The 24,166-nt window shown below is 31.7% G+C and overlaps 3 protein-coding genes across 7 annotated transcripts in view; all 3 read right to left on the reverse strand.

The window, feature by feature from the left end:
* LOC126773636 (sec1 family domain-containing protein 2-like) overlaps positions 1 to 3,670 on the reverse strand; it is a 157,841-nt gene extending 154,171 nt beyond the window's left edge. For all 3 annotated transcript variants that reach the window (XR_007669756.1, XR_007669757.1, XM_050494625.1), the window contains exons 1-5: positions 3,227 to 3,670; positions 2,875 to 3,126; positions 2,249 to 2,554; positions 1,585 to 1,757; positions 1,230 to 1,456 (exon numbers count right to left, since the gene is read on the reverse strand). Coding sequence is in view for 1 of the 3 variants with exons in the window: in XM_050494625.1 (XP_050350582.1) it covers positions 1,230 to 1,456; positions 1,585 to 1,757; positions 2,249 to 2,554; positions 2,875 to 3,126; positions 3,227 to 3,403 (1,135 nt within the window). In the remaining 2 variants the exon portion in view is untranslated. The remainder of the gene's footprint in view (positions 1 to 1,229; positions 1,457 to 1,584; positions 1,758 to 2,248; positions 2,555 to 2,874; positions 3,127 to 3,226) is intronic.
* Positions 3,671 to 5,940: 2,270 nt separating this feature from the next.
* LOC126773656 (cytochrome c oxidase subunit 6A1, mitochondrial-like) lies at positions 5,941 to 8,039 on the reverse strand. Its single transcript, XM_050494666.1, has 3 exons — positions 7,842 to 8,039; positions 7,587 to 7,735; positions 5,941 to 6,112 (listed from the first exon to the last, which is right to left on the reverse strand). Exons 1-3 carry the CDS (start codon positions 7,930 to 7,932, stop codon positions 6,026 to 6,028), a joined length of 327 nt encoding a protein of 108 aa, XP_050350623.1. The 5' UTR covers positions 7,933 to 8,039; the 3' UTR covers positions 5,941 to 6,025.
* Positions 8,040 to 9,153: 1,114 nt separating this feature from the next.
* LOC126773647 (autophagy-related protein 101) overlaps positions 9,154 to 24,166 on the reverse strand; it is a 58,491-nt gene continuing 43,478 nt past the window's right edge. For 2 of the 3 annotated variants that reach the window (XM_050494652.1, XM_050494654.1), the window contains 3 exons: positions 9,999 to 10,096; positions 9,693 to 9,891; positions 9,154 to 9,558 (listed from right to left, as the gene is read on the reverse strand). In XM_050494652.1, coding sequence (XP_050350609.1) covers positions 9,448 to 9,558; positions 9,693 to 9,891; positions 9,999 to 10,096 — 408 coding nt within the window. In that variant the 3' untranslated portion in view covers positions 9,154 to 9,447. Of the gene's footprint in view, positions 9,559 to 9,692; positions 9,892 to 9,916; positions 10,097 to 24,166 lie in introns of those variants that run through there. The other variant, XR_007669758.1, reaches the window with a different exon arrangement.

Raw genomic sequence — 24,166 nt, forward strand, 5'->3', positions numbered from 1 at the left:
CAATGCGCCACCAACCTTGGGAACTAAGATTTTATGTCCCTTGTGCCTGTAATTACACTGGCTCACTCACCCTTCAAACCGGAACACAACAATATCAAGTATTGCTGTTTTGCGGTAGAATATCTGATGAGTGGGTGGTACCTACCCAGACGAGCTTGCACAAAGCCCTACCACCAGGTTTCCCCTCGACGTTTATCGGTCCCGGCACGACATGCCTATTGAACATGACCTTGGTCTTGTCCAAGTTCATACCGAGACCGACACACCGGGAAGACTCGCCTAGGCTACGCAGCATTTCGGTGAGTTGTTCTAGCGACTCTCCTATGATGACGATATCGTCGGCAAATCGAAGGTGTGAGATGTACTCGCCGTTTACATTGACTCCATACTCAGTCCAATCCAGCGTCTTGAAAACATCTTCCAACGCGTTGGTGAACAGTTTCGGGGATATTACATCCCCCTGTCTCACCCCTCTGCGCAGTTGGATCGCCTTCGTCTTACAGTCCTGGATGTGAACAGTCATTGTAGCGGCGTTGTACAGACATCTCAGTACCTCGATATATCTCCAGTCGATTTGACATATCTGCAATGAGTCGAGCACTGCCCAGGTTTCGATGGAGTCGAAGGCTTTCTCGTAGTCCACAAATGCCATACACAGCGGCTGATTGTACTCTTCTGTCTTCTGTACAATCTGCCGATCAGTATGGATGTGGTCCACGGTGCTGTAGCCTGATCGAAAGCCGGCTTGCTCTGGGGGCTGGAACTCGTCAAGTCGTCTAGTGAGACGGTTCGTGACGACTCTTGAGAACAGCTTATACACGTGACTCAGGAGGGAGATTGGTCTGTAGTTTTTCAAGAGGGTTTTATCACCTTTCTTGAAAAACAGTACCACCTCACTCCCGCTCCACGTTTCCGGGGTCTTGCCATGTTGGATGACAGAATTAAAGAGGCTTGCTAGCTCTTTCAGGACCGGAGTCCCGCCTGCCTTACGCAACTCTGTTGTGATTCCGTCCTCTCCCAGGGCTGTAGAAGCTCAAGAGAAATAACATCTTAGATTCTGTATTTCTACACCTTTTTTTTACATACCATCAAGTATAGCCTGCTTAAATGCCAGTAAAATAAAGATATATAATCAACTTTGACAATGAATTTGTACAGCTCTCTTGTTAATGATACCTAATTAATGGTTCATATTATGTAAAACTAGACAAAATTTATTTCAAAGTTACCTTTTGACGCTGAAATTATCTTTTCTACACTCTGCGGTGTGACCTTCAAAAGTGTTTTGGGTCCTGGTGACTTCTGGACGTCGAGTTTAGACAACTTATTGTAAAGATCAAACATAACCTCCTTTTGTGATTTATTGATCATGTGGTCGTATGTTTGGGCGCAAGAATCATCATTTCCATGGTATAAACAACCCGGACACAGCTGTACATCATCAGGATGAGAAATACTAAAAAAAAATTATTAATTTTAATTATCATGTAATAATAATATTATAGATAACCAGCTTTACTCTTTTGCCAATTGCCACCTTAACTGATTCATCATCATCAAAAGTCTGTTCATTATAAAACTTACACATTAGCTTCACACAATGGTGACATATCTACTGCAACATCATTGGAGTGTCCCGGACACTTCGGAAGAACTGCCATTACTTTGTCGAGAACAGATTCCATTGAGTGACTCATTACACCACATAAATCTAATGTCCGATCAACAATTATCAATGATACTGGCAAGGAACAATTCTGGAAATGAGATAAAAACATTTGTATAACTTTGATACAAATTGTAATATATTGTACATACTTAATGTTTACTCTACCAAGCTACCAATTTTTAAAATATATCAATATTTATTTCATTTAATGTAATCTTTTCAAAGATACTGGCATAGTATGAATCGTTGATAATTCAATGTATGGGTCATTTAAAAGCAGTTAATAAGCTAATAAACAACACCCTGCTTTTAAACTTGTACATAATATGCCCCACTAACATGTGCATTAGAATACATTATTGTAAAGTATTATATGTATTAGTGTCAAATTATATTGAATTAAGAAAGAAGCAAAAAAAAATGTCTATAAAAAAATGGGTGTAAATCCTCTATCATCTTCAAACTGTTTGTGTACTGTGATTTTTAATTAAAGATTGAAACTTAAATCAACAAGAACACTCTCTCTCTCTCTCTCTCTCTCTCTTTTATTTGTTACTTTTTTATAATATAAAGCCATACCTTTCTCCTTGACACTGAAACTGGTGAATTCTCCAAAACACCAGCAATTAGAGAGCTGAAGGCACCCATATAATAAAGATCCTCTTTCATATTCATTGAGTCGAGCATACTGTTAAGTCCACTAGCTAATCTTCTAATTAATGACCGCTCTTCACTCGTTACAGTGTACAAGTCTACTGAGGGTGTGTTTGGAATCAATTTTCCATCATATGTTGGATATACTTTGTGGTATGGTGGTGTCAAAAAGACTACATTTGTTGGTGATATCGTGAAAATAGGTGTGAAAACAACTTCTACCATACTTTGCTGAAAAAAGTATAATGTATATTTTTTTAATATATTTTTATATCATGTTTGTATATGAATGAATTATAATAAGTATATTTTTTCCTTGTTTACATTATACTAATCAGTAATCATTCAATAATAAAAAGAGATAAGAAATCTCTGGAGTTAAACACATTCACCAGCACTCCAGCAAGAAATCAACCAATTACAAATTATTCCCATGGATGGTGTCAATCAGAAAGCTGTAAAGGTCTTAAAATCTCTTTTATTGTTGTCTTATAACTCACTCCGTGAAGATCAAATATATTGTGTAAGTACAAGATAATGAAGATACATACTTTTTTTCCAATCCATTCTAAAAGCATATTCTCTAATTGTTTTGTAACTTCAGCTTGAGCTTTCCCAGATGACACCAAATCATTTACATCTTTTCCATCATGAAGTTCTAAATAAACAATATCTAAGCTGATGCATGATATGAGAATACAATGAGTAAAGTCACTATTTTGAATTATCTTGCTAATTGTACGTAGTTGAGTATTTGTTGTTTGTGTTATGAATACAGCTTTCCTTTGCTCCTTTTTTGCACTCTGAGGGTTAAATATATTTGCATTTATTATAATGATATAATTTAAGATTGTATGTACTGAATATGTAATTAATAAAATTTGTGAAATATATATAAATTACCTCAAAAGGCGACAGACTTTTTACGGCAACTGCACCGTTATTGATAAGATTGAAAAGACCACCATCCCAATGCAAGCATTCACCACTGTAGTCGTCCAGAAATACTACAGCGCCAATAATACGATTGTACACCTCTGACCACCAAACCCTACTAAACTCTTTTATAGACGTTGACATTATTACGATTTTTGTCTACTAAACAACTGTAACATACATGATATGTTTTGTTTTTTTTTAGTTGATGCACATAGCAAAACCCATTTATAAAATTTAATACCAATAAATTATTGAAAAAAAATATTTACAAATTCTACACTTTAGTAAAATGTTCTTCTGGTAAATAGTAACGTAGGTGCAGTTATTTTATGAATGTTTGTATTGTTATTTGTTACTACGTAATAGTTTTAATTAAATTATTGATTTGCGTATTATATAGGTACCTACTATAAGTTGTCAATTGTGACACTGAGTGACTTTATTACACTCACACTGACAGTTCGATAAGTGACATAAGTGCTCTTCGTGTCATGACTACACACTCCTTTTTAAAATTGAATAGACATAAGTGGATGAAAGTGATATGTAATCAGATATATTATGGCAATATAAAATCAGATTAATGATTAACGATCACGATTACAATGTGTGTCATGATTACATTTAGCTAAAATTTGTCGTGGAATTCCTTTTTATGGAGGTCTTGACTGGTGCTGTGGGGTAAGAGCACTTCTCTAAATCTTGCCAATATCAATATTAATACCAATAAATAAAAATAAAACTTCTAAATACACAAAAGTTATACTAGTTTTAGTACTTCTTCATAACAATAAAATAAGTAGCGTCAATTGTTTTGCTTAATTACAAGTTCCATACATGGTCTAAGACCAGAAGACGAGACTTGGTCAAAATAGAATCACCTCCAATTTTCAGGCGAAAAAATTTGCGTTACATTTTTTTGTAAGAAAAAAAACCCAACTGAAATTAAACAATATATATATAGGTATTTGTTGGATAGTATAGATATATATATCTCTCTATACCTGTACTATCCAATAATACATATAACAAATACATATGTGTATATATATATATATATATTTATTTATTTGTTGGATAATATACGAAATACACATAAAATATTTTAGGGCTTGGCAACCCTATCTCTTAAGCTGTCTAAAGCCTCTAAGGACTCTAAGGTCAATAAAAGTATACCTAGTATTAAATAAGTGTTCGATAATCGCCAATCAAACATATACTAATTAAGTACGTACCTACCTAGCTAATTACTATTGTATTAGTTCATAGTCGTCTATTACCTCTTACAACACGGTTTTAAACAGTACCTAGTGGTCTTTTGAAAATTGCTGCAAATTCTACGAGCACTGATCATGTCTATATGCACATAAAAGATATAGCAAACACCACATTACATCTTATATTGCAAATTATTTGAGTTTTATTATTAATATAAGTTTGAAAAAATTGTATAGAAACATGTCTGTCCATAATCAAAGGCTAGCCCTTAAAAGACATGTCATTTCGTTGGAACAAAAAATACAAATTTTAGATCGCCTTAAAAATGAGAAATCATCTGATGTTGCAAAGTCTTTAGGATTTAATGAAGCAACTGTTCGGACAATACAACGAAATGAACAAAAAATAAGAGCTTCAGTTACTTCTGGCTCATTACTGTCTGCAAATAAAAGAGCTCGATCCAGAGCACCGATCATTGAAAAAATGGAAAAAACTCTAAATATTTGGATTCAAGACTGCTCCAAAAAACGGACTCGAATAGATTCTACTATTATTAAACAAAGAGCACTAAGGATTTACAATTTCTTAAAAGAGAATGAAGAACCTGACACTGACGCCAACTTCGTTGCCAGCAGGGGTTGGTTTGAGCGTTTCCGAAAACGATTCTCTCTGCACAACATTACAATTGAAGGAAAGAATGGTTATGCAGTTCATGTAACTCCTAAAGCTTACCCAAAGGAATTAGAAAAAATTATGAACAGAGTGGACTTACACATCAAGATAGTTAATAAAAATGGTTTTAAAACTAAAGTAAGATAAAACATTAAACTAAAAGTCAAACTATTGGAGCCTGTGGCCCAGAGTGATATTATAATTAAACCAGCTCTTTTTTACAAGAGGAAAGTGCGTTAATATTGAAGATATCAATATATAACTCGGGATTAAAATGAAAGAAGATATTTTGCTATCTGGTGTCCGATTCTGAAACTGATAGAACTAAGAATGTAAGACTAATAGTGGAATCAACACTTGTTTCTGCAGAAATATGTATTTTGTTTTGTTAAATGTTCTGAATGATGATGCTTGAACTAAAATAGCATTTTAATTTTATAAAAACCTCAAATGATTGCAGGTGTTATTTTCTTCTTATTATTTAGCATTAAAGATAGTTGAAATAAATTACATAAAGTATTTTATCAAAACATAAAAATGAATTGTTTTAATGAAGTTGTGGTTATTAAATAAAACTAGTATAGTTTTTTTAAATTTAAATTTATTGCATGTTTCATCTAAACTTTTGTACCAAATTGGTGTTCATGTTAGATTTCCATTATATTTTAGCATGATCACAATCAAATGATTTAATTTACACATTATTTATGTAAGGAGACTATTTTTTTATGTGATTATTATTCTACAACTGTATTTGTATGGTTATTTTTTCATTGTAAATAAAACAATTTGCTTTGAAACTTTATTTTTTTTATTGCATTAGGTACTTATCACATTTTTAAACTAAATACTTCAAGAAATTTAACAAGCAAATTAATGACCATCTTCATAACCACTTGGCAGGGCATTGACATGGGGATTGTGGAAGAGAGACTTCACACCATCACCCCATGGGAACCGCTGCAAAAAAAATAGATATATATTATTACAAATACCAAAACAACAATAAAAATACTCAAAATAGAGTAGACATAACTAAAAATATAATAAATCCATTAATGAGATATTATTATTCATATTTTACAAGATAAGTGTATGGAAAAGGAAAAAGGCTGAAACATTTGATTATTCATGTAACTAATAAATTTAGTTTTCAATTCTATTAACAAATTGACATACAGAATGTTAAAAAATGGCCACTCATAGACAATTGTATTTTTTATATTTTGAATTTGCCTGTTTATCAAGATTTTTTTTTTATTCAGAAAATAAAGTATCATCCTCAATTTCACATAACATCTGATCGTTATTGAATATAGACACAAAATAAATAATTGAACCAATATTTTTTTTTTCTAATGAGAAAATTGAATTGCAAAGTAATTCACATAGGACAATAAGTCATGTAGATAATAATTCTATAACTCTACATTTTCCTTAGACTGGCAATTTTGATACTGTAAAACAGCATAATTCCATCTAATAGTTTTTATATAATTCAACTCTTAGAGATTTATATTTAAACTAATAAAATTTGATCAAAAAACTTGGAAAGTTCATTTATAATTGTTTTTTTTTTTGGGCCACCTGATGGTAAGTGGTCACCAACACCCATAGACATTGGCTTTGTAAGAAATGTTAACCATAGCTAACATCACCAATGGGCCACCAACCTTGGGAACTAAGATGTTATGTCCCTTGTGCCTGTAATTACACTGATTCACTCACCCTTAAAACCGGAACACAACAATATCAAGTACTGCTGCTTTGCGGTAGAATATCTGATGAGTGGGTGGTACCTACCGATACGAGCTTGCACAAAGCTCTATTACCAGTAAGATAAGGTGAAGCTAAAGAGGATATACAGACTAAGTTGGTGCCTTTTTTTTAAAACAATAACATTAATGTTTGATTTATGTGACATATTATAATTAAGACTAGAGAAAAATTAGGAGTCTTATAGATAGGTTTTATATGACTACATCTTGTCAAAGTCCACAACTAATTAAAATGGATATTATAGAATTTAGATTTAGTTCAATGTTAAGTAATTTGTCTCAACAAGAATATAAAATTAAGTAGAATAAGTGAAATTGTATTGAACAGGCCACGCCTTAATATTATTTAGTTACCTAATATTATTAAATATATCACACAGGTCTCAGTAAAATGATCATTTTCAATAGATACAGAAAAATATTATTATACATAATAGACATATATTAATATAAATTTTAATGTTATTTCAGGAACTAGACTAATTCTTAAAAAAAACATCTTAGTGTTTTATTAAATTAATTATTTACCTAATCAACGAGAAACAAATATATTTATCTAAAATTCTTATTGATTATGTCTAATATAATGTCTAATGTATATGTATTATAAACATTAAAATATTTTATTTGATATTTTAATGGCCTCAGGCCTTTACCTTGGAACGGACACGCATATATTCATAGGCAACGAATGGGGGACGTTCATGACTCGCCTCCTGGTGACCTAGATAAGCATTCAGCATTCCCAAGCCAACAGCTGGAAACCCAACGAAGAAAGACAGCTTCTTCCATAATTTCCAGCCACCTGGTCACATAGAGTTAAATAAGACAGTAACATCAACAGAGATAAGATTGGGCTAAGGTTATGCTATTACATAATTATATAAGAATTTAAAAAATAATTAACCCACCTCCATGTCCACCAGCGGTAGCAGCATGGGAAGCAAGACGAACATTATTCTTAACATACAAATGCGCAGCCCTCTGTATGTACGATGCCATTTTTACGGTCTGAAAAATTTAGTCCGATTGTCTTAAACTCGAAGTTCGAACTGTCAATGTTATTCGAAGTGTCAAAAATATTCAATCGATATTTTATGTTGACTATGGCATAAGTTCTGCTTCGAACTCTTACAAAAAAAAAATTGATGGGGAAGCAAATTAAAAAAAAAAATTAAGTAAGCATAGCTTACGTATTTTTTTGTAAAGTATACTTATTTAGAATTATCATTTAATAATTGTCGAATTGGTTATTATAAATTTTTCGTCAACCTAGTATAGATAATCCCTTAAAGAAAAGGTAGTAGAATATAAATTCTCAGTCGATGTTATCAGTAGATATAGTCATTGACATTGACAGTATTCAAACTGCCGTGCAATTACAATCACTCTAGCACCTGAACTCTGCAAAGTCATGTCGAATTCGCCGTCCATGTTTCACTTGTGTTTACACACATACTAGTACTATATAATATGTCTTGTCTTAGTCGTATAGTAGATACCGAAATCAGTTAGGAGGACTTCATAACGACAGTGCTGCCAGTTTTTTTATCTAACAACATGTGGTCCTTCACAGTTTTGCTCTGGAACTTATTGTACCTATAACTTGTTGTTGTAATATACTTACTTTTCTTACACATTATTTAATAATAAATGAAACCAGTAACAATCTACAGATGTTTGCTTTTTAACATTCCCGTGCCGACAAAGTTACATAACTTTCTTGAATAATAAGTGAAGTATTACAACTTTGACTGTATCACGGCGAATGTTCTGAGGAATTATTTTCTCTAATTCCTGCTTCCCCCTTTCTTCTTAAGTCCACGCGAGCTGGTTCTCGATGTCACCGCCTAACTGTGACATCAATTCCATCGCGAACAAAGAAATTTGGCAACTCTTTTCTTTGTCGCACTTCCAAAAAATGGAAAATGGAATTCCTTGCCAGCTCACGTGTTCCCCTCTTCTTACAACCCGGGTTCCTTCAAACGAGGCGTGAAGAGGCATCTTGACTCTACTACCACTTACCATCAGGTGGAGTAGAGTCATTTGCCCTCCCGGCGAATATAAAAAAAAAAGAAAAAAAAAGAAATTATTTAATCTAACTGAATTATCATCTTATTACTATTTTCCATATCTACTATATATTATTAGATACTTATATTTATTTATTAATTTGAAAATAATCTAGGTAGTAGATTTTAATTAAAAAAAAATACATTTTAATGGTTACATATTTATTTCTGTTCTAGATGTATAATCTGTTATAGTTGTAACTGTTAAAAAAAGCATGCACAAGAGACTTTTCAATCATTGTCAGATCATCATTGGCGGAATTGAATAAAAAACCTGTAATATATACAGGCAGGAATTAACTATGTTAAAAGTTCATTCAGAGAAATAGTAACTTAAAATATCTATTTTGTATTCGACATACATATTAATTAAAATCTACACTATGATGGCAACAAAGAAATTAAGTATATAGTATAAAGTTATCAGAACTTTATAATGGCATTCTTAAATTAACATTGGTTGATCAAATTCTGTAAAACTTCTTGCTACACCATCATTCTGTGATGAACCAGGAGTATGCTTAAGTTGATTTTCCAACACACATCTAGGCGAGATCTATAACAAGAAAGGAGTTAATATTATTAACTAGACTTTTTCAATCAAACACTTATGGTTCAGTCATTATACACATTAAGTATTATTTTATTTGTTATTATTATTGTTTTAATCACTTTTATAAGAAATGGTACCTTTTTTGCTTTGATGTGTTCGAAGTTAAATCTCATATAAAATGCCGTTTGTTGTAGCTGCCGCAAGTTCCTTAAGCGAACTTTGGGATCCATATCAAGTAATCTTAGAAGCAAAGATCTAGCTGCGTTTGACAGCTCATTTGCACAATTGGGTAAAGACCCTGGCTTTGGCTGAATAGTTTTAAATTGTTCCTTATCACTGTAAAAAAAAGTTACACCGGTAGTTACTTTTACCATTTATTCATGCAAAGGTATATCCTATAATTGATTATATTTCATTTTATTGGTGTTAATAATTATTAATACCTATTGTTTTCGCTACTGATTACATTAGTAGAAGAGCTTGTTGGCTTATGCTCTGAAGAGACAATTGTTGCTGGCACTCTAACGGCAGGCGCTGGAAACTAGAAAATAAAAATACCATTATTTTAGTTTTATAAATTAGGTTTCATTTGTTTATTATATTATGTTATGTTGTTATGTTGTGTTTAATAAATTAAGTTTCATTTGCATGATAAGATACAATATTTATTTATTTAACATCAATAAGTATAAGTATAGCATCAAACCTTATATTTTTAACAAATTCCATATATGAACTTTTTTTTTCTGCTATTATTTCCAAAAACATATTATTTACACCTACCAAACAAAAAAAAGGTTGATAAACAGAAAAAAAGGTGCTGAACTATTTTGTCTTTTACGAATATAATAACAACATATGAATTATTACGAACAAGTAAGGTACTAGTAGGTACTAGACCTACTAGGTCTGAAATAGGTTTATTGACTCTACAAGAAATGTAAAAAAAAAATACATTAATGTGCAGACTTAAGAGTAATTATATAATTGTGAATCGTACCAGTTCGTATACGCGGCCCTGAAAAGGACATTCATAATTGTTATACCTGTATAAATTACGTGTTACCGCTACATCGAACTCCGCAATAACTAACCTGTAACTCAACATAATCGCCCACTCACACCAATGAACTTACCCCATTAATATTCGATCAAGTGTCCCATACAAGCATGAACGTATGTAGATTCACGATTCTTACTTGTTTTATGTCTTGCACCTTCAAGTAAATTATAAAATAGTAACTTTACCTTACATTATGCGTTTTTTAATAATAATAAAAAAAAACGAAAAATAAACTAATTATAAACGTAAAAATAGAACTGAGTTCCTATAATAAGTTTTCAACATATGGAATTTAAAAAGGGAATATTTAGAGGGCGGGATAATGTTTATATACAATATTACAATTAGTTATGGTGTGGGAGTTTTACAGAATGCGAAGATCGAAAGGGTTTTTTTTTTTAAATAAAATTAACTTTTTAGAATAAGTATGCTTGAATCGAAAGCCGATTGTCAATGAGATTATAATAACACATAATATATTATAACACAGTCAGATAAGCATAGAGTTATTTTCGCAGGCTGGTCTGCATTTAGCCGAATATTCCTTAAATAAGTCAAAAATTTCGAATACTGATATAGAGAATATTCGCCCTAATTACAAGAAAAAAATTCAAACTCAAAAAATAAATACAATACAACTTCGCAAAATATTTTCCCCATAACAGAACACTTAATCTATAATCGTTTTATGTTTATTACCGAGCATCGAACGTGTGATATAACGCTGCGTCTAAGTAGCACACATGCAATTTCCCTAAGCTATGTCTACACAGCCCCGGTCTCACAACCCGTCTACCCGCCTCGCTTTACAGAAGAAAAAAGCAAACTTCATCGTCTAAAAATAGGGAGTCAGCCCCTTAATTGCACACTTGGAATTTACAGCACGTTTTAACGATTGCGAGTTCATCGAGATAAATGCACCTTAACGCGAGGGCGAAGTAATGGTCCGCAGATTGTGACGGTAGTTAGTATTACATATTAAAATAAAACAGTGAATATGTTAAAAAATCAACCACGTACGTCGCTCATCTATCCATAGTGAATTTTAACGCAAAAACATTTGAATTTAGCGCGACATCAATGTTACCGACCGATTACATGTGAGATGTTATTGTGAATGTGCTTTATTAAACGCAAATCTTATGCGTTTTTGCATCTCATCAGTATATGTTAGGCGGTCGGTAACATAAACAACCAAATTTATGTGCACATTGATTTGTTAAGCACCTATGTAATGTTTTTTTATTGCTACCGACAAAACGTATGGCGCTCAGTCAACTGAAGTAGTCTGAGTGTAGATAAATTAAAAAGTAATATACCGTTAGTATTAACGATCAGACTACTAATCAACTGTTATCTTTATCGAAGTGACCAGAGTCACAGTCAACGCTCACACTTGGATCTGGTCACGACTCGGCCGCATTTGTGAATGAGAATTAATTTTCGTTGCATATATACAAAATTACTTTTGCTACTTTACAATCTACGCGGCTTATATAGTATAATATGAATGTGACTTTAAAATGCACAATAATTACCTCATGAAACATACTTGTAATCACTTATGAGGATTTTCCTCAAGTACAAAATGTACTATAGTATATATATATATATACTATGGTAAGTATATCATATCCATTGTTATATACTTAATGATCAAACGATGTTTATAGTTACTAATTGTTAACAAACATAATATTTTTGAGATCATAGTTAAGTAGTTAAATACAATAAATACCAACGACTACGCAAATAAAGAATGCTTTTTAAACCTTAAGTATAATTCTAAGACCATTAGACGCGAGCAGAATTTTTTTATGAAATTGTTCATATCCTGTATTTATATAGCAACTAAAAACAAAATAAATTAACATTTGATGATTAAAGCATATCTCAAAATCATCAGACATCAGAGGAAGTCAATATGAGTAAACGCTACAAGAAGTTGGTATTTGTTAAAACATTTCAATACTTAGAAACCAAATGAGTCAATCTGATAGTTTTTTTTTTTCTTTTTTGTAAAAAAACTTCCGTATAATACTTTGTAATTAAATTCCATTCTTCAGAACACAGGATGAGCTAGACATGTTTTACATCATTGCGTAGATAAAATCTCTGGCAAGGTTAGGTTTTAAATTTAGTTAAAACATTTAATTCCACCATTTAAAAATTCGTGATTTTTGAAAGGTCATTTTGTTTTATTTACATAATAACGGGAACTTACTTTTAACCTTTCGAATGACCAATTAAGAAAATAGTGGTTTGATAAGGCTATTTGAAAAGAGTTTAAATTTAAAAAAAAATATTTTTTTTTGTAAGATAATATATGTTTTGATTTTTTTCAATTATTTGAAATAACTAATCAACCAAAAACATGACAGTAGATATACAACAATTTATGCATTTTTTTTATTAATGCTTGTTAGTGAAAAAATACTAAAAAAGTGTAGCGCTTATAAGTAATCTTTAATTGGCAATTATTTTTCCTTTTATTGATTTAATTACCTTTTTTTTTTGTTTTTGTCAAACATTCGTTGACCAAATAGTTCGATTTAAACATTTTTAAAAGTCGTCGCACTTCTCCCTTTTCTCTTAAAACCTATATCGGTGCACCCATGTGTGTCTGGCCAACTAAGACCTCCATATTATAATTATTTTATTCGTAAGCATTAAGCATATACCTTAATTACCTATTATGGTTATTTACGAATCCATATTTTTAGTAGTTACTAAGCTACATTTGAAATAGAAAAAAAACCATATCTTCTTTTATGCCAAGGTAATACAATAGAATTTAATTTTAAAGTTTTGCCTTGATCATGGCAGTTATTTGTATACCATATCTAAATTTAAACAAGTTAGCGCTAATAATACTGGCAGTTGTTACATGTATGTCAGGTTATTTCGCAAAAACGATAAAAAGGTTCTGCATATTTTATATAATGTTGTTTTAAAAATAGAACGTTAAATATAAGAAAATATATATCTACATGTATTGACAGCAGCGATGCAAGGAATAATCGGAAGAGTCCTATTATATTATTTTTAGGTTTTGCGTAAATTGGACCCTAAAAATATTCATCAAAAGTATTGTAATTCAATGGAGATAGTTAATTAAACATCTATTTACCATGCGATTGCGTGTCAGATTGTGTGACAGTCACTATTATCATCCCATCCACACACAGCCTTGGCTTGATCGATGATGTCTCTATACGGTTAGTATTGGGCAATTATTGGAAAAAAATAATAATACACGTATATGCCAATTACAAGAGACCTCTACAATAGCGCCAGACGCTATAATAAGAATCGAAACGGATCGCTATTCCATCTGAAATAGTTTTTACTGGTTATGATTGCATCTGTCTTAGAAAATATCCAAAAACAAAAAAGTATTAACAGAATTTTTGAGCATACAAAAAACCAACTGGATATCTTTAGGAATTACATTTAAATATTAAAGCTTTACATTTTCTTACTTTTTATTTTATACAAGAACATGAAATTCATGCTTGTCACGTCAATAGTCAACTTAAAAGCGTGAAAGGTTAAACTGCGAAGCGAAGCTACTTATATAATGTTATTTAGTATATACTAACGCGCTGCTTCTGTACGGCAAAACTAAAAAAATATCATTAGGTTATGTTATGTTATGTACGAAAAAATATAAACAAAAGGACATAATACCAACATATAGCGGTACGTATATATTGTTTCAACAAATGTAACCATGGATGTATGTCGATTATCAACGCCTACAAACTATCAAAATTAAAAAAAAAAACAATTGTCTCAACGAAGAAAGAAAAAGATGATTTGCGAATGTATCACGAAAGCTTTATAAAGTCATTGACTCGTTGGATTCATTAAATTTTAATGGACATTTTATATATCTATAGCTACTGAATGAAAACACATTAACGTTATCTTAAATCTTTCTTATTAAAAGAGACATGATTGACAAGAAATTAATAGGAATTCGTTTTATAATGGCGCCAACTTCGTAGAGGTAAATCGATAAACTGGTACACAATATATATGTAGTATTTATCTCTATATATATTTTTCAAATTAGATATAGTAAGTTGTTGAAATAAGTTATAAATTATATCAAATAATAAACGCTTATATTTTAATACTAAAACATATTTTGGAACCGAATCCGTAGATAAAGTAAGTTATCACAAACCGTCTTGAATAATGGAGATTGGTTTGTTTAAGAAAAAACTTTGTTTATGTTAAAGTTTAACACAATGAAGCAGGTTATGTTCAAGAAGTGCCCGTTAAAAGCACGGGTAATATTCGATTCGGGCAATATTAATCGGTAAATTTAATATAATATTTCATTTAAAATCTAATAAAATAAACGATGGAAAATTTACAAGAAGAATGTGTGGAAAACGCCTTAGTGACTAGTGTGTATTTCTTTAGAATAAATATATCATTCGTCCTATTTCCATTAACACGCAATATTAAAATGAGTAATATGCTCCGTTATGTGTGATGTATTTGACATATTAAGATAAAATTATGAATGGAATGTGCGAAGTTATTATTCTAGTAAAGGCTTAATAAATAATCCTATAAAAAGTCATTTAGATAAAATAATGTCATGTTTTATACTGTTTCTAAAACCTTACTTTATGTGATTAAAATTTTAACAATATTTGAAAAAATATTATTCTTTAACCGAATGATACAGCGGGAAATGAAAGAGGCCGCGTATTTTAGATACACCAGTGGAGCTTGTTGCAAGCTGCCCAGACCGCGGTCAATGGCCTTGACATTGTACCCGTTTGTGTTTACATATTAATTTTATATTCTTTCTCCTACTCTCGAAAATTATATGAACTCTATATATTTTTTTTAAAACGGGACTATCTAAATATGGTAATTTTAAATATTCATGGAAATAATCACGGTATAATTAAGGCGTTAATTTATTTTAAAGTTTTCGTTTTGATACGTAAAAATTTTAAAATGTATTCATTCTGTCAAATTTGCATTTGTCATGACAGAAATAAATTACCTCAATCAAAATTAATATGACAATTTAATATTATAAAAATAAGGAGATTTTACATAAAAATGTCAACGTCAAAATAAAATTCATAGAAACGAAGTTAACAATAACGGAATAATCTCATATCATATGTGTCATCCATTTTATACGTGACATTGGCAGAATATTTTGCGCTCAAATAGAGCCATGATACAAACCAGAAATGGAAAAAAAAAAGTTAACAATGAATTAAAGACGAGCTAAGACTTAGCCTTAGGAAACAATTACTCGTAAAGTATAAAAATAATGTGAAAAGGACGTTTATTATCTGTAAATTTTTCCAAACTTATTAACTTGACAAAAAGCGCAGTAAAAACAAAAACATCGCGTTGCTCGTCATTTCGCCGTTTACATTTTAACGACGCGGAAACAACCTTCCTGTTATTACATACGGTTAAGTCAGAGAACGATTAGCAGTAACAAGTGTGTGGGGTAGATTGTCTTGTTTCTTGTAACAATTTGGTCTCGCTAAAATAGTAATGTAGGTAGCTCATAGGACTAATTTGATTTTTTAAGATTTATTACTAACTGTTACATATCATTCAAATACTCATATATATGAAAAATAGTCAATATTTTAATACAGTTCATTATCTTTTTTACAATGTTATTTGTTTTTTGTCCGACTGTAATAGGCTCGTCGGTTAAAAATAAATATTTAAAAAATATGCTTCTAATTTTAGCAGAAAGAACTCCGAGGTCTACTTTGGTAAATAAATGACAACAACAAAATACACTATGACAATAATAATAAGACTGAAACATGGTTCCTGCATCGTTCTTAGATTTGCTTAGATTTTTTATGAAGTTTTTATTTCCTGGTATTTAATTCAATAGTTTTAATAGTCTTAAAGTCACGATCAGTAAATAATGTTGATAACGACGATTATATTTTCCTTCTGTCGTACATAAAACCGCTACAGTTGGTACAAGAGACCGAATATCTAAATTGTGCACTTTACAAAAAAGTATACACGGGCTCCTTTTTTTTAATATAATATACGTGATTTTTTTCTCGCTATAACTTATTCCGCATTCAATTAAGACATAATGAAGAATAAAAAAATAATGAGACCGACTATAAGAATGTCAGAAAATCACAGCTAAAAAATGAAAAATAACTCAATCGGGTTTTTTTTATTACAGAAAAAGTCCTTACATGAAGGGACTATAAAACTGTCTGAAGTCATGCATTCACTTGAAGAGTTTTAATCGTTCAATTAAAGTTATATTACATATTGTTTCTCTTGTAAATTTATTATACCACCAAAAACATTTTTATGTAAAGTAACGGCAAGACGAGTACATATTGCTTGCACTGTAAAAAAGTATTAGATCTAATAGAGAGCCAAGCTACTAGCTTTACACAACCCAACCTAACACTCTCATCATAGCGTTTAGCGATCTGCGTGAAGCTTAGCTAAGTTCTCTACAATCTCTACACCTTAAACAAAATGTGTGGCTTGGCCGTTTCGGTACTCAAGAACCTATTGGCACAAAATTAACGCCTAGTAAGTGAATTTTAATACTTTCTGTTCCTAAGCCCATAGTGGTGTCTACGTCACTGCCCCCAGAATATAATATTTTATTTATTTTCTGTCAGTATATTTAACTAGTATATATATAATCCATCTCATCCTTTCTAGCATTAGTAAGACAAATTAATATCTAAAAAAACTATAAAAAGTTAGTTCATATTGCGAAGTAAAGGCCTGTATTACCATTGCTGGGCAATGGTCTCCTCTTTCCTTGAGGAGAAAGATTAAAGCTTATTATTATGTCTAGTAGTCTCCACAGACGTGTTGTCCGTGTCATTGGTGTATCTTCCTATCGATTGATAGTTTGATAGCTTTAAGTGCCTGCATGGTTTCATTCCCAGGCAGCATCACAATCAACATTTTTAGATTGAAATTTTTGTTATTATATATGTGGCCGAATTTCAATCAATACATGCAGGTTTCCTCACGAGGTCTTCACCGCTAAGCATCATAGGAAGTAAGTATAAATACAAATTAGGCATATGATAACTCAGTGAAAGCTTGCTCGAGGTTAAACTCGCAATATTTGGTAAATGGCTGGGCCATCGCGGCTCTTATATTTTACAATTACCGATATTTTTTCCAATTCATAATAAATCACTGGCTAATAGGGCTTTGTGCAAGCCGTTTGGGTACGTACAACACACTCATAAGATATTCTGCCACCAAATAGCAATACTTAGTATTGTTGCGGTCTAATTTGAAAGATAAGTGAGACAATGTCACTACGAGCACAAGGGACAACATCTTAGGTTCCAAGGTCATCGCACTTCCTACAGTGCCAATGTCTATGAGCCACTTACCATCGCCCATTAGCCATACTATCTAACTATTGTGAATAAAAAATAATCTTTAATTATATTTTACGTTTGTCCTTTTTAAAATACGATAGCATTCTAAGAGGTCAATATCGGAGCTACCACTTTCACATTACACGACCCGAATACAGAGCTATTGAGGCTTCGAATCATTTCAAGTCGCTATCAGTCTGCATTACTTGTAAAAAACGTATCATGAGAAAGTCGAAAAGATATATACTTCTGACATTATCGATGTCAGACGGAAATCATAAGGATTCAATTTATTATATTGCAGAATTGAATGTAATATAAAGAACACACATTATTAAGATAAATTTAAACGCATGGTTTTTCCTTGATATAATAAATAATGCTCAATACAGGCTAGAAGCAGAAACCACTTTATGATCCAAGAAAGTTCAAGAAAAAAAAAACGTTATTTTTTTTTTCAGACAATTTTAAACAAAGCCTTATATTTATAACAGTGTGCCATTGAATTAGTCGATTAACTGGTGATTTAATTACTTTTTGTATATGATTAAGAGTCCTTATTTCATTTGACAATTGGTAATTTGGAGCTGACAATTCCGAATGGAGTAATGAATCCTATAAGCAGTAGTGATCACGTTTTTGGAGCGTCACCATTCGACGTGTACTCATAAAATCTTTGGCTTTAAGTTTAATTTGCATTTTTATAAAACTGTGATTGTTTTCGCAATATAGTAAGTATATATTTAAGGGATTTCCTAACTTGTCACGATGACAATCTCTACTATCACAACTGCTCCAAAATCCGTTATATATAAATATATTACGTATAACATCTTGGCTGAATAAAGGACGATCTTTAATATTTAATAGAAAAAAAAAATCCTTAAAGAACATAACGAAATTGAAAACACTGAGCTGTGCTTACACACATACATACATGCACAGTGAGCATGACGTCTAGGTTCATAATTATATAAAATACTGTAGCGTAACTACATCATATATTATTCGGATCTCCATTTTATTTTAAGCTATTACAACACTTGATATTTATTAGCTGATGAAATAAATATATAATAACGTTACATAATCGTTTACGGTTACCATTTCAATTGTTAAGTGTATATTTATATAGTTTATTAATTAACTTTCGTCTTTATGAAGAAACTTAAAATAAAACTTAATAATTATCGAGTACACTTTACTTAATTTACTTCTAAGAGGACCACAAAGAATAATTGCTTATTTTTAACCATATCGCAATTTCGAAATCTAGTATTTTAGATATATATTCACAGCGGAAATATATATAAATAACACATCAATGCTATTCTATAATAAGTCACTTCGTATATCACTTGTATAATTTTAAAATACGCAAATTTGAAGCATATATCCTATAAATAATATAATATTTACAGTCAATGTCGTATGTCATTACTAAACACTCTGCCATTTCATGATTTTGTTCAGCGGTGAGCATTGACTTTGTTCTTACAAAATAGCTACATTACATATATCTAAATATAAACTCTTAAGGATATTCGTTGGAGTTCTAGAGTTATGCAGAGATAAACGTTGATTGTAATATTTTCATTGCTTTTTTAAAGAAGGCCAAACCAATGAACACTTTCGCATTAAGAATATAAATAGGGATTCTAAAATATAATAATTTATTATCATTTAACTAGCACTGAGAAGTAAACAGGAAGAATGATTATGTTTTAATGTCAAGATGCAATGCCTTCAACCAGCGTTGCGTTTATTCATGTATTTTATTACGACATGTTAAAAGCACAACAGTGGTAGGGCTTTGTGCAAACTCGTCTGGATTGGTACCACTCCTTAATCACATATTCTACCGCCAAACAGCAATACTTACTATTGTTGTGTTTTTTGTTCCGGTTAGAGGGTGAGTGAGCAGTGTTAGTACAGGCACAAGGCCATAACATCTCAGTTCCCTAGGTTAGAGGCGTATTGGCGATGTAAGGATTGGTAAAATTTCTTACAGTGCCAATCTCTATGAGCGGTGGTGATCTTACCACTCTTGATACTTACCAGTCTTGGCCCATTAGTCAGTTTGCCAAACAAATTTCAGTGAACAAAAAATACAGAAATGAATGCATCACTGTAAGAAGAAGATAAGAAGCCGATCCGTACCGTACCGTAACAGCCTGTGAATGTCCCACTGCTGGGCTAAAGGCCTCCTCTCCTCTTTTTGAGGAGAAGACAATATAATTATGAACCTAGACGTCATGCTCACTGTGCATGTGTGTAAGCACAGCTCAGTGTTTTCAATTTCGTTATGTTCTTTTAGGATTTTTTTTTTCTATTAATTAATAAATATCAAAATTTTTAAGAAGACGATCGTGATATGTTAAAGTGATACACGCATCAAATTTCACGAGTGAGATACGAAGTGAGTTATTAAAGAATATCACTGAAGATAGAATTTTACAATTATTTGTTTGTAATCGCATAGTCTAGGTAAATATTACGTCACAAAGAATTTATGTTTTTATAGAGGAAAGATACAATTTAAAAAAATATATATATTTACTTGATTTCCTTGGATCTATATACATGAATTAAAAATTGAAATCAAAAATAATTAAAAAATAATTCCGTTTTACTGTATATGAACGATAATGTGAATAATTTTTTTTAGGTCGAGTATAAATTTTTAACATATGTCGCTTGTCCGCTAAAATAATAATGACTAGCTAAGCAATCAATTTTACCGAATAATTTGAGAAACGACTACTATAATGATGTTTTACCAACAAAGCAAAATCATTTATCTTCTGGAAATAAAAAAAAACAGTGGAAATGTTTTTGGTTAAATGCAATAGACCATAAAACCTGTCCTCAACTTACAGACGTCAACAAAAACTAAAGAAAAAACAGCTCGTAACTAAATTAAACATCTTTTATCCTATTTATTATTTAAAACTTTAATATACATACCGGAAATAAAAAAGATACAAAAGAAAATGTGAAAAGGGGGCATGCTTATCCCTCAAAGAGTTTTCCAGGACCTAAGAAGAATTAGTAAAAATAATTTAATTTTCTGCTTAACAAATTAAGCAGATAAATAAGAGATAGACACGAAAGGAGAGTTCGCTCTTTTTGACATTATACATTTGACATTCGAAAGAAGAAGACAGCAATGTTTAACTAATAACCCGCTAAACAACGTTTATAATTAAGGACGGTATATTCTAAATGTCAACATACAGTTAAGCTTAGATATATACTCGTAGCTTTAAACACTCTCTTGTTTGTAACATGATCAAAACAATCAATGTGATAAGTAAATTTATTCGTAACGGGTCACGGGACTCGAGCTGTCATGTTCTCACATAGAATTACGATTGACAAAGGTTGAGATAGTTACAGGGAACTCCATTTACAAGTGTTCCAATTAGCATTCCGAGGAGATGTATTAGAACGGGGCACGGGCCGTGGTGCATTGCGAATGCAGATCGGACGGACATGCTCCGTAAATGTGCGAAAATTTTTTGGAAGCCGAGGAAGCGTCTAGACGTATCAAAGAGATTGAACATAGTAGTTAAATATTACAAGTTGGTTTGCAAAAATTAATTTAATCCCAATCAGGTATGTGTAGCACTGTACTCGTCGCTAGGTTATAATCTGTATTAAGGAGTAACAGTCCCGTTCCGTTTTTTGTGTGTTATAAAATTATTATGTACAATATGGAAACGGCCAACGTGGAAATCCTTGGGGGAGGCCTTTGTCCAGCAGTGGACGTCTTTCGGCTGATATGATGATGTACAATATGTTTTCTAATAATACAATGTACGTTTGTTTGTTCATATTTTATAGTTGATCTTGATTTATTTGAGGAAGGCCACGCGAATGCTGAGTGTTCACCTTCGACAAGAAACATTAGCAAGATGAAGACTCCTAATACAGTCATGCGCCGTAAACTATAGGATCTGTGATGTTATATCCCTTGTGCCTGTAACCTGGCTGGTCACCGATACATATTATCGATGTTGAGATATATGATATTTGATGGTCGTGTCCACCCAAACGGCTGCACAATACCTATCCACCCGTTTTTTTTTTATTACAACATAATAATCAAATGATATTATCGGTTTAATGAGTATATATGTAGCATAGCAAAATACTAATTCGTAATGCAGGCAAGGAAGTATGAATTACTCTTTTATAATTATGATTATTTAAAAACTAATTTATTGCTAATTAGTCTGTTTTTAGATGTGAAATATCGGCATAACATTGTATAGTCAATAATATAAAATAAGCACACTCATTTGTTCACACAATTTGTACCTTAGGTTTTACAGATAACTTAGAGAAAACACTTTTGAAAAGAGGTCATTCGGGCTGTATTGCTTTTTAGTAGTAGGTGTATTTCGTAGATTCATCTGCGCTAAAAATAACTTGTTAAATAGAAAGAGTTTTTTTTTATAGAATAGGAAGGTGGACGAGCATATGGGCCACCTGATGGTAAGTGGTCACCAAACGCCCTTAGACATTGGCATTGTAAGAAATGTCAACCATCGCTTATAGCCAATGCGCCACCAACCTTGGGAACTAAGATTTTATGTCCCTTGTGCCTGTATTACACTAGCTCATTCTCCCTTCAAACCGGAACACAACAATATCAAGTACTGCTGTTTTGCGGTAGAATATCTGATGAGTGGGTGGTACCTACCCAGACGAGCTTGCACAAAGCCCTACCATCAGTAAAATTTTGGCTAATGATAGTAGAAATTATTGTAAAAAATTAAATTGAAATCATAAAATGACGTTTAGTAATTTAAATGTGCTATAAAAAGTAACATACCAACGTAAGACATTTTCGGAACGAAAGGAATACTTCAAGCATTAAATATATTGTGAAATTAATTTGTCATGGCGAACCAATTCCATTAATTATATGAAATAACAAATAAATCTCATGACTAAGCTGCACATATCCTAAAGTTTATTTGGAGTTATTTTCTTTGAGTTACATTGTAGTAAAAAGCAAGCCCGTCTGGGTAGGTAAGCCCACTCAACAGATATTCTTACCGCTAAACAAAAATAGTTGGTATTGTTGCGTTCCGGTTTGAAGGGTGAGCTAGTGTCACTAGGCGCAAGGGACATAGCATCTTAGTTCCCATGGTTAGTAGTTATATCTCGCCAATGCCTATGGGCGGTGGTGACCACATAAAATCCGGAGGCCCATTTGCCCATCCCGTTTATAAATAAAAAGGAAGTTGCTATATCTGTTTGATGAGATTTCAGTGATTAGACTTCGAAATCGTTTACCATGAAAGTTGGCACATATTTGCATTTTTGAGACTTACGCGTACATACAAAATTTCAAGCTTTATATAATAACACGATGTTACTTGCCTAAAGGAAACGTGTGAGTTTAATTGGTGTAAGGAAATAGTTATAATTTGCGGTATTTTATTTTAAAACAATATTTTTAACTACTTTATATGTTAAACTAATATGTGGGCACGGTAGTGCCCCCGCCAAGACGAGACAACGGCTCATGGACTACTTACCTTTTCTCGATCATTATTGATGTCTAATGGAATTGAATGTTTATTTTGTTATCTATGTTTTATTATCTATGGAAAATGATGGTTATTTTTAATTTCTAAAAGAAATTATATTAGATGGAAATAAAAACGGCGGGCTTCTAAGTGGTCACAACGATAAATTTAATTTACAAATTGATGTGTAAACGATTAGTCGTTTGTGTAACATTACATTAATAAATATTTTTATAAATAATTAAAATGAATAAAAGTGTGAAAAGTGTCTTGTTACACTAGCTAGTAAGGTAAGAAATAAAAAAAATAGTAATAATTAAAAAAAATGGGTAAAATGTTGGTCGAGTTACTACATTTCAATTTTATTATTTAAATTAGAAAAACAATGGGAAATGATTTAGATGTCACTGATACACTATAGCCGATTCCATTAGCGGAAAGATAAAAAAATAACATTAACCTTTAATTTACATGTCATAATTGGTCGAGATCCAAAATAATCTGCGTATTCGGATGGTGGATGGTGGTGGATGAAAAATGTGTCTAACCTGACGTAAGTGGAATAGTGATATAGGACGAAAACTGTTTATAGTGCATGGTATAGTAGAGCT

This window comes from Nymphalis io, chromosome 15, assembly GCF_905147045.1.
Source record: "Nymphalis io chromosome 15, ilAglIoxx1.1, whole genome shotgun sequence".
Lineage (NCBI taxonomy): Eukaryota > Metazoa > Arthropoda > Insecta > Lepidoptera > Nymphalidae > Nymphalis > Nymphalis io.

What these genes read in the sequence shown, in the direction of transcription:
- LOC126773656 (XM_050494666.1), bottom strand. Translation starts at nt 7,932, where the DNA reads ATGGCATCGTACATACAGAGGGCTGCGCATTTGTATGTTAAGAATAAT. An exon ending in TACCGCTGGTGGACATGGAG is followed by an intron (nt 7,736 to 7,841) that starts GTGGGTTAATTA and finishes CTATGTGACCAG; the next exon opens with GTGGCTGGAAATTATGGAAG. An exon ending in ATATGCGTGTCCGTTCCAAG is followed by an intron (nt 6,113 to 7,586) that starts GTAAAGGCCTGA and finishes TTTTTTTTGCAG; the next exon opens with CGGTTCCCATGGGGTGATGG.